Source organism: Leptidea sinapis, chromosome 33 (assembly GCF_905404315.1).
Source record: "Leptidea sinapis chromosome 33, ilLepSina1.1, whole genome shotgun sequence".
Classification (NCBI taxonomy): domain Eukaryota; kingdom Metazoa; phylum Arthropoda; class Insecta; order Lepidoptera; family Pieridae; genus Leptidea; species Leptidea sinapis.
In genome coordinates, this window is record NC_066297.1 from 7,226,965 (window position 1) to 7,238,833 (window position 11,869).

General features: G+C 33.2%; 1 protein-coding gene across 2 annotated transcripts; it reads left to right on the plus strand.

The window, feature by feature from the left end:
• The first annotated feature begins 2,334 nt into the window (after positions 1-2,334).
• LOC126974708 (uncharacterized) lies at positions 2,335-11,010 on the plus strand. 2 transcript variants are annotated; one of them, XM_050822293.1, is made up of 6 exons: positions 2,335-3,777; positions 4,105-4,213; positions 4,972-5,147; positions 6,524-6,636; positions 7,223-7,378; positions 7,571-11,010. In XM_050822293.1, the coding sequence occupies exons 1-6, from the start codon at positions 2,810-2,812 to the stop codon at positions 8,668-8,670; spliced, it is 2,622 nt and encodes an 873-aa protein (XP_050678250.1). In that variant the 5' UTR covers positions 2,335-2,809; the 3' UTR covers positions 8,671-11,010. The 2 variants fall into 2 exon arrangements, with proteins under 2 accessions (XP_050678250.1, XP_050678251.1); XM_050822294.1 differs by lacking the exons at positions 4,972-5,147; positions 7,571-11,010 and having other exon boundaries at positions 7,223-7,372.
• Positions 11,011-11,869: the final 859 nt, after the last annotated feature.

Below are 11,869 nucleotides of genomic sequence, written 5' to 3' on the forward strand. Positions count from 1 at the left end.
AGTTGATCTGATTAATTTAGCCGCTACTATTAATAAAGCACTTGTAAATTTATATCAATACTTTTCTTATCTTAATTTAAATGTAAATCCAACCAAATCAAAAGTCTTTGTGATTGGTCGTAAACGCATCATATTGCCTCCCATTTTATACAATGGCATTCCACTGCCTATTTCATGTGACATAAAATTTCTAGGTGTAACATTTACTCCAAAACTTTCTTGGAAAAAATATACAGATAGTGTTATAATTAAAGCGAATAAAGCTTATAATGTATTAAAATCTTTGTGTGCAACGTCGTGGGGAGCGGACCCTAAAATATTGTTAATTTTGTATAAATCGCTTATTCGTAGTCATTTTGAATATGGCTTTCATTGTTTCGCCGCAGACAGCAAAATTGTTAATAGTCTGGATAAAATACAAAATAAATGTATGCGTACAATATTGGGTGCACTTAAAACTAGCCCAATAGCTGCTATGCAAATCGAGGCCAACCTTCCTCCTTTGTGTATTAGATTTAGTTATCTTAAAGAAAGATTTATTTTAAAGCTCTATAGCTTGCCGACGAACAATCTTCTTAAGAATCTTATTGCTTATCAATCGTCTTCATTTCCGAGACAGTTGTTTATCTTGCAAGATTTTTCTTCATTTTTTAAATTTCTACAAGATTTAAATATTCATCGGAATAATGATATACTTCCCTGCCATGCAGGTTCTTTTCGATGTAAATATTCTGCAATTAATGTTGTAATAGATCCAAATTTAACTTCAAAAGAGGAGGTTCATGTATTATTGTCAGAATGGTCTAATTGTAAATTTGTTTATACGGATGGCGCAAAAAACAATAATAATGTTTCTTTTGCAATCTACCTTCCTGAAATTAGGAAGGGTATTGGCTTTAAGATTAATAGATATGCCAGTATTTTTACTGCTGAAGCCGTCGCTATTCTTTTTGCTTTAAAACATATTAAGAAACAAAATCAACTTAATAAGAAGTGGGTAATAGTTAGTGATAGTATGAGTGTGTTAAAAAGTTTGTCAAATAACAAAATGAGTGCTAACATCAATTACATCATTTTTGCTATAAAGGAATTGTGGTTCGAACTATGTTTAATCGATATTAAAGTGGATTTCGTTTGGGTCCCGTCCCATATAGGAGTAGCAGGAAACGAAAGCGCTGATTTTCTAGCTAGAACTATCATTAATATATCCGATCTATCCCTATATCCTGATTGCAAAGATCTAGACATTAACATACCATATACAGATATAATAAGTAATCTAAAACAGCGTATGACTCTTCTTTGGGGAAGATATTGGTACAATTGTACAGAAGTTGAAAATAAGGCTCATTCGTATACTTTGTTAGATAATCCCGTTAATAGCACACCCTGGTTTTGTAAGTTTAAAAATAACGCTCACAGAAAGTTCTATACTACAATAACACGAATGCGTATTGGTCACTATCGATTGAATTTTCATCTTCATCGCAAAAAAATTGTCTCCTCTCCTTTTTGTGACCATTGTAATAAGCAACAAGATCAGTCTCTGGATCACATCTTTTTTGATTGTTCGTCCTTTGGCATACAGCGCCTTGTGCTGATGGATGAGCTACTGGAAATATATGGTGCACCCAATATAATCCCGCTCTCAGTAATAGATCTATTAAAGGACACATCAACTTATATGTCCTTGTATAAATTTGTATGTAGTACTGTAAATACATTGTAATTTGTAGATACATACGTTGTAAATTTGTTTATAATTATGTAAATACGTTATAACTTGTACATATACAACTAGTAATAGCATAGCGCAATTCGCGAACTGAACAGATAATGTAAATAGGTAGGTATTATTCTAAAAAGTTATGCAAATTACACTGGATTTGACTTTAAGAAAAGGGGAAAATTATTAGAGACTATATTACTGGATTTGGACTTACTAAAAGGAAAATATGGAAAATATTCTTTAGAGAATTATACATTAACGGAAATGGTAAAATAACTGATGACTTTAAGACTGGATTGGATTTGATGAAAGAAACTACTATAAATATTCGCTATCGAATATACATAATTGGAAAAGGAAAATGGAAATAATGTAAGATGAAATGAGAAAACTGGATTGGACTTTTTGTAAAACAAAATAGTGAAAATAATAAATACCAAAGAAATGAAAATACTAACGACAAGGCAGTAAGGCCCCTGGCTATAGCCTGTTCGAAAGAACGAATTAATATAAAAATAAAAAAAAAAAAAATAATATGTCATTCTAATGTCAGGATGAAACTTTAAATGACAAAATAATGTGATCCGTATTCGAGAGTAAAAATATTCTTTGTCCGTATTTCGTTCCGTAGGTAGGGAATTCCCCGTCACAGAGTACTTTAAGATTTAGATAAAACATATACTTGAAATTCCCCGTGAATACTCATTACTAAACGTCGAATGGAAATAAGTACCAAGTATTGTAATTGTAGTACCTACGTGTTAATTATTGACTATTGTTACATTTTGGCGGTAAATATCTGATTATAGTAGAGTAAATAATGAATTAAAATATTCTCTGGTAATCACCCGCCTATTTCAAAATGCAAAGACACAGGTTGTAACCGAAGTGGATTGTGTTGGTGTAACACTCAGAATAATAATAGGTTCTGTGGCTATTGGATAATTGGTGTGACTGGTCAGCACGGGGCTCGTTGGAGTAAACATATAACATTATATTCTTATTTCTTTAGAGAATTATTATAATCTGCATCTTATCTTCGATAAATGGCTCCTAGATATTTATAACAAAAATAAAACAATGTCGGCTTTAAAGAGAATAACTGTGAAGAAAGCAAACTTAGTAGCTTTAGGCAATAATACAAACACAGTAATTACTAGAGAATTTCTTAAGAACTGTTTTATTTTCAAACAGCCGACTGTTACTGTCACAACACTGTACGATGTTAAAAATTGCGATTTCTTTAACGGCGAATATCCAAACTTAATTATAAAAAATGAATTAAATACGACTCAAAATACAAGTTATACTGAGGCACAATATAGAAAAGGTTCACAAAATATTCGTATGACATCTGATCTTTTTGTAAAACACTTTGGTCAAGCAAACTATGATAACCTTTTAGCAGGCTTGTGTAGTATTATAGATCAGAAAATAAAAATTAAATCAATTATGTCAATATTAAAGGAAAATAAATTTATAGAAAAGCAAATACAAACAGAAGATACTAGTATGGATCTGTTACTCAAAGATAGGTTGAGAAGAAAAAAATTTAAACGCTGCAAGCCTTACATCATACATACCAATACAGAAACAAACAATGTAAAACACATAAAGAATACTAAAAGATGTAAAAGTGTGGAAAGTTTAATGGACTTAGGAAATGACCTACAAATTACTAATGAAGACAGCAATATGTCTGATATGAGTAACATATCAAAATATAGTGAAAATACATCAAATGCAATATTAAGGAACCCTGAATCATTATTTAAAATTATTGACAGTTGCACTTTGGAAAAACCTAAATCGGTTATGGCGGAAAATGTTAAACATGTACCTTTGACAGCTGAATTTGAAGAAACAATTAAACTATTACTAATAGACAACAGAGAAGTAACATTAAGATGTAAACCAAAGGATGCATTTCATTTATCTACTCCGGATATATTAAGGGATCTGAGTACTGAAGAGCGACATAGTCTTTTAATGCATCAAGCATATCTTGATTGGAAGTATTGCTTAAAAATTGACGAGGACAATAATATGTATGTATAGAGTCATTTATTTAACATTCTATCTAATTGGTATTTTGTTAAGTTAACATATGGCGCTATATTATGGCAGGGTGCATAGTTTTAATAGCTCTACCCTTAAATTCAAAGCCTTCTTCTGTCCTCCATCAGGCACAGAACAAGACATATTAGGATTTACGGTCAATGTGTCACTCTGACGGTTGCCTCAGTTGGGAGAGTGTTTGGACAGAACCCAAAAGGGGCTGGTTCGAGTCCTGCATCATCCATAAATTTCGGTCCAGATACAATTTGCATAAGATAAATTGATATTAAATTCATAATGAAATTCAAATATTTCAGGCCAATACATGTAGCAGTACTAAATGATGACTGTGATATGTTAAGAAGGCATTGTATTGCACTCAAAGCGAGGAATATATCTATTGATACTATGGACGGTGAAAATATGGTAAATGTATTTTTAAATTATTTATTTTTATATATTTTTATTATAAAGCTATATATTTATATAGCTTTCAATAAAGCCGACATGATCAATGACATCTCATTAGTAACAATGTTTTAAATAATAAACTATAACTATTAACAAACATTGCATATGAATGATGACAGCCCGAGATCAAACAAGATCGATCTCGGGCCCTAGCAACAGTGCCCTGTCAAATCAAATCATTTATTAACAACTCCATTGTTACAAGACGTAAAATATTCTTTTTTTTTTATGGAAGAGGAGGACAAACAAGCGTACGGTTCACATGTTGGTAAGTGATCACTGCCACCAGAGTGTATGCGCTGTTTTTCAAGGGACCCATGACATAAGGACCCTGAAACACCACATAAGGAATCTCATTCCACATTTTAGTTGTATGTGGACGAAAGTTCTTTGAAAACCGCACTGTGGAGTAATGTCACACATCCAGGTGGTATTCATAATTTCCTCATATTATGTGGTGTGCGAAGGTGGAATTCAGCATCAGGAAACACTCTTCGAATCTTTGGGACACTCCCCATGATAAATGTGATAGAAGACACACAATGTAGTGACATTTCTACACAACACCAGGTGATTGAGCCCTTCACACAGCACTGGGTCTCCGATAATCCAAACAGCTCTGTCTGATACTGCAGCACGTGGTTGAAATGATTCCACCTGATACTGATACTCATTACAATGCATACATAGTGTTATCATCACTGATTTTCCAGACAGCGTTACAATTAGCAGCATACTCCGGGTTCACTCAATGTATACACATATTGTTAGAGCAAGGGGCAGATGTATTGGTCAGAACTGACGATGGCCAGACCTTGCTCCATATTGCTGCAGAGGGTGACATGGAAAACATTGCTGTATTACTTGATCACTGTGTCAAACATGCAAGGTTAGTCCTAGTTACAGACATACATAGCTACCCTCAAGCTTAGGAAGTTATACTCCTATGAGCGCGTTAAAAAACTAAACTTACAATCATGCTCAAAAAATGTCTGAAACAAAACTTTGCCTACGCGTCTATTAGGCAGAGCTTTCGTTCAGTTGTGTTTCGACCGCGCTTTAAATACAACGCCACGCAATGACAAAGTATTCAGTGAAAAACTGTCCAAATAACAGCATATCCAAACATAAAAAGCATGAAGTGTCGTATTTCAGGTAAGTGATCCTTTGAATGCAAAACCCTATGCCTGTCTTAATAATGTACGAAGAAACAAAAAAAAAAAATAACGAATGACGCAAATGTCAGAATACTTTAGGAACCAACTTCAAACTGTTACTTTTGTGTTACAGTGATTCGCGCGCATCTTAAAATTTCACTCTTATATTTTTTTTCATAAAGCGCCTATAGAAGTAAATAACTTAAAAAAAAAAGTAACTAACTTGAGGTATTTGATCATTTTGTTAAATAATTACATTTCACGGATCGCACGACAGCGTGACAGCTGGGTGATAGTAGACAGTGTATAATACGGGAATTTTAAAACTTCGAACACCATTCGAACTAACTTCATAAGATACATAATAGCTTTAAGGGTAAATAAATGTATACACTTCTATAATAAAGTCCTAGCCACTGTTCAGGCATTATATATAAATAAATTTAAATGTTTTATAAAAAAATGGCTCTGTCGTAAATCCTATTACTCCACTGCTGAATATCTAAATGATCGGACAGCCTGGGAGTAGATTGTGATTATTTTATAGCGATAGAAATGACTGTACAATATTGTATATTTTTATTGAAAAGAGCGCAAAAAAAAAATGCTGGGAGAGTTTCTTGCGCCGCTTCTTCTCTCTCAGATCGCCATTTGTTTCCGAAGCGGTTGTAGTATCTAGTAGTTATCAGAAATGACATCAAAAAGAATTCTAAAGGAATCAATTTTGAGAAAATAAATGCCTTTTACACCAGCTGTGGTAGTGACGCAAGAAATTATTGATCTCCTTTTTCTTTGGATTATAGTCTTGAGTTTTTCCTAAGTCGAAGTTACGGTGGACTTAATTTTAAAGTCGTTATGGTGGCGCGCTAAGCTTCAGCGTAACGCGCACTCAAAGCGGTGTTTATAAATACGGACTTTAACTCAACTCGCTAGATAAGAAAGTCTACGTACACTATAGTTCTCCCGTCTCGGCCAGAGTTTCAGTGTGGCTAAATTTTGACTAAAACGCAACATTTTAACCGAATCTTCAGTCGGACACTAATATTTTGAACATTACATCTTTAAAATATATCACTTTTCGGTTTTAATAATGCAATTTATTTTTTAGAAGCTTACTCAAGGAGTGTGAGGAATTATGGAAACCAGAGATGGAAAGTAAGCCTGAAGATGAGCTGGCGATGTGTTTGTTACAGCATCTGAGCACCTCTTGTGATGAACAAGGTAATTATTCATTTGCACTAAGAGGTAAAGATTTTTACGTCCTATTTTCCGCAACTCGACGCCAAACGTGCCAAAAAAACACATTGTATCTCTTTTTTTCATTCACTCTTTCAGTGTTTTACACACAGTTTCAATTTATAATCAAAATAATTAAAAAAATAATAATGATTCGGCAGGCGCATTAGCTTACTCGAACTAATATAGAATAAATAAAGCTAATTTTTCTATCTATCTATTCTGCTAGACAACCAATAAAAACAGGCCAGGTTTATTACTTTAGCGTGCGTGACAAGCTACGTCTTACACTAGCAATTTGTGTGTCACTTTGTATGTAGTAGTGTGTATTTATTGCTTAAAATAGGGGTTAATTGTCTGCCTCAATTTTTTCGACGTTTTCACAGCTGTCACAGTCTAGACATATAAATGATCTTAAGATGTGGACATTGTATGTGAAATTTTTTTTTAGAAATTATAATCTATTGTTACTAATATTTATAAATATAGAACAAAAATTCGTATTATCAAGCTCGCCATGATAAGGTATTCTTTTCTGTCGCCTCTTCTTACCACAAACCTTTTTTTTTAGGTTACACACCCCTTATGAGGGCCGCAGTGAAGGGTAACTACCAAGTTGTTGAGAAACTTGCCCAAACAAACCAGCAATGTGTGAACTCGAGGATGCCCACCAGTGGGAACACTGCGCTGTACTTGGCAGTATGCGCCTCCCACACTGATGCCTCACGTAAGATAATTTTTTACATTCCTTGCCTGGTTTGTAGCATATATAAATAAGAAATGTTAGAATTATTGCAATTCCGTGTGGGATATACAATAAGGCATATTTGAGCCTTATTTCCTGTATTAAAAAAAATTGAAAATCCACCGAAAATATCATTTTGTGATTATTAAATTGTGATATGCACTTTCCTTCCAGAGCTGAGAGACTTCAGTAAGTTAAGCCCTAAATATAGAAACACTATTAAAGTTTTATTACGTTATGGCGCAGATCCCAAGATAAGCAACGAAACAGGAGTCAATGTTATATCACTTTTGAGTGATATCCAAATGCCTAGTCTCCATGAGGTATTTGCACAAACAACCCTTAAAAGTGATGGCCATACATCGTTTGACAAATTTATGCTTGTAAAGACACCGAGTGGAATAGATTACAGGCATATATCCAACAGTAAACAAGAAGCAAATGGAACATTGTATGGAAATGATAAGTTTATTAAAAATAATGATAAAATTATTAGTAATAATGAAAAAGATGTTATAGGAATTGTAAACTGTAAGAATGTTAATAGTGATAAGAATAACGATGATTTAATTGTAACTGATGATGTAAATGAAACTTCTTTGGATAGAATAAATTTATCCAATTCTTTAACGGAAAGTCACAAAGTAAGCGATAATTTGATAAAATCTAATACCATACATGCTGGAGATACAGCTAAAACTTTTAACGTTGCTAATATCAAGAATGTAATAAGCAAATGCAATGGTAGTAACACTTCTGACTATATTAAAACAGCTAATAAAGTTACGGTCAAAAATTTAATGTTATCCGACAACGCAAAAGATAAATTTAAAAGAAGTAAAATAATTAAAATTAATAATCCTAAATTAAAGGAACATAGATTTCAAACTATTAAGGTAGATGGGAAAATTTGTGTTATGTCAAATCATTTGGCGAGAACGAATGATAATAAAATTAGAATAATTGAAAGGAAAATACGTACTAATAAAAGTGGTAACAATATCAAAGAAATCTCAAATGAAATCGTGAAAGTGAATAACGAATATTTAAAAAATCAAAAAAAAGATTTACTAAATAAATATAAAAATATAAATATCTCAAATCGTGTGCTTAAAACGTCGAAAATTAATATTTTACGTAATGTTTGCATAACAAAAAAACCTAATGTTGACTTAAAGCCAACCATTCTGAAAAGTAGTTCAGATAATGAAATTGTAGTAGTAGAGGAAAGTAAAGTTAGTAATAAAAATGCTGAAATTTTAAAAGATGTGTGAAAAGAGGTTCAGAATAGTATATTTCATCACGAGTGCGGAAAGCCTGTCATTGCAAAGAGTTCCGACAAATGTCTACCCGAGCCGAGGCGCAGCCGAAAGTAAGGGTTGACAGTTGGAACAAGTTGCAATGACGGTTCCGCACGTGTACTGAACAACTATTTTTAATACAGTTGCAAAAAAATGAAGCAATTTAATAGAATAATAATAACACAATAAACTCAACTAACTAAAATGGCGCCAACCGTAAAAGAATATAAGCAGATATTTTTTTTGATTACTTCACCCATTTTGGTTAGGCAAAGGGAACTATGCCCATACACCCAAGTCTTCAGTAGATTTTTTTTATTGATATGAAATGAAAATGAAATTTAATGAGATGAAATGAAATAAAACCTTACTGAATCAAATCATTTAATCTGATATTGAAACAAATTTGTAGCTTATATTTAGAAATATTTGCATAAATCATAAAAACTTCGTGGTTGGTCTTTTCTTTTTAATAGACTTTATTTTGACAGTTGGGAAAGAGAACGCAAGAGTTCGGAAAAGGTAAAGAAAAAGCACGAGTATGTAATAGACCACATCCCGAACGCTATACGTCCCTGCAATACGCCACTATTTGAGCGACTGTATTAAAAATGAAATTGTAGTTGCAGAGGAAAGTATAGATAGTAGTAAAGATGCTGAAATTTTAAGAGATGTGTGAAAAGAGATTCAGAAAATGAAATTGTAGTAGCAGAGGAAAGTAAGGTTAGTAGTAATGATGCTGAAATTTTAAAAGATGTGTGAAGAGGTTCAGAAAATGAAATTGTAATAGCAGAAGAAGGTAGTTTTAGTTATGAAGATGCTGAAATTTTAAGAGATGTGTGAAGAGGTTCAGAAAATGAAATTGTAGTTGCAGAAGAATTAAAGTTAGTAGTGAAAATGTTGATATTTTAAGAGATGTGTGAAAAGAAGTTCAGAAAATGACCTTGTAGTAGCAGAGGAAAGTAAAGTTAGCAGTAATGGTTGCTGAAATTTTAAAAGTTGTGGGAAAAGAGGTTCAGAAAATGAAATTGATGTAGCAGAGGAAAGTATAGTTAGTAGTAAAGATGCTGAAATTTTAAAAGGTGTTTAATCAACTTCTTCATAGGCGATTCTATGTGTTATCTTTAAAAGAGAGTTGCCTCGCGGAAAATAGGAAGTTTTAGACCAAATAATTTTCTGTTGGGATGTTTTGGACACAATTCATTTTTTCGGCACTGCCCAGTGTGTTGTCAGAACAAAAGTTTCTTGTTAGTAATGTCTTTTATATTTTTTAAGGAAACAAAGGCCAATGAGTTAAAATATAATGAAGACTTAATTCGGGGCTTAAAATATCTTTTAATAGATTTGATAGATTGTATGCATTTTTTGAAAAGCAATATTCTTCTTCTATTGCCATATCCTATCGGAAGTTGGCAATCATTAAGGCTAACTGGATTTTGTTCACCGCTGCCCTAAACAGTGATTTTGTACTCATATTGAACCAGGATGTTAGTCTGCGGCCAGGTTTTCGTTTACTGTTACGTATTGTTACCACTTTTATCTTGAGTAACTCTGCGGAGTTTCCCATTGCGAACGCGATCTCTCCATGAGATTCGCAACATTCGTCGGTACACCCATATTTCGAATGCTTCCAGCTTGTTGCTCATCGCTTGCGTTAATGTCCAGGCTTCGACCCCATACAATAAAACTGAGAAAACATAGGATCGTGTTACCCGCATCCGAAGGCCCTTTTCATACGTCCCGGTTGCCGGATAGCCGGTGCCGATTGTACGATAACACATTCAGCTTTCACACGGCACGATTTTGTTTCCAGTAGCGTTCTTACCGTCGACTCTAGTATAGTAGTGACTAGGCATTCATAATTTAATTTTCAATCTTCTCTAAAAAGGAAGTCAAGAAATTATTGGGTTCATCCGATTTAGATGAAAAGAGAGCACTGTGGAGCATTATACACCTTATTTCCAGACTTACTGAATGGTGAAAACAGGCTTTTCACGTACTTTAGGAGGTCAATATCCTCTTTTAATCAATTACATCATAGTTTGAAATAGTTATTTATGGTATTAAAACACGAATGTGGATTTATCTCACGAGGCGAAGCCGAGTGTGATAGTAGTATCACATGAGAGTTTTAATACCTAATTATCAACAGTTGCATACAAAACTATCTACACCCAGAATGTGAATCTTCTAAAAGATTCTGTAACTGTTAGCTTACTGCTAACATTAAAACAGCCATTCCTAGTAGTAACCATCCATTACTGATTATATACAAATAAACTAAGTATTAATGAAATAATTATTTATTTTAGTAGGAATTTACATTTTTTATAGTGCAATAATTAAAATTCACTTGAATATTATGTTCTTTTGCAGCGTTTAAATTGAATCGCTCATTTTTTATTAACAAAACAATAAAAATATCGAAAAAAATGGCGGGCATTCGAATAACCTACTTTTTTTTTACGGCGCGCGACGTATATGTGGAACGCGCGTAAACGAAAATGTTCTTTTTTTGAAATTCATACAGATACCATGCATCGAACAATAAGAATGTGGCTGACTGTTAAAACACTTTGAGCATGAACGGATTGAAAAAAAAAATAGGAGTGTTGTTATGAAATTCAGTACAACATTACGACACTCGTTTGGATGATATAATGGTTATTAGAACATTGGGTGTTTTAATGTTAGCAATAAGCTAACTTTTTCAGAATCTTTAATAGAGGATTTAAAGTAAAAACTATTTACAGCGTTTCAACATACGTCTTGATACATCTGCATTTTGCAATTTTCGCATAAATTATGACGACACGAGAAATAAAATGAAAACCATTTGAAATATTTCAAAAACTTTATTATCGGGTTGAAGTAGATTCAAAACATTTATGAATGGAACTCGACTTCGCTCATATGGCCACCGCGGGCACGTTTGCAGCGGTCGATTCGTTGGAACTACATCATACAACGAATATTATGTAGACTCAAACTTTTTCACTAAACTTATTATTGCCTGTCTACTAGGGCGAGAATTACGACCGCAAAATCGGCGTTAACGCTCTTAAAGTAGCGGCCACTGATGATGATTATTGAAAAGGTTATGTCTACTGAATAAACTGACAGTGACAGTTCGATGTTAAGTGAAAAGGTGCGTTCACAAACACGGACTAGT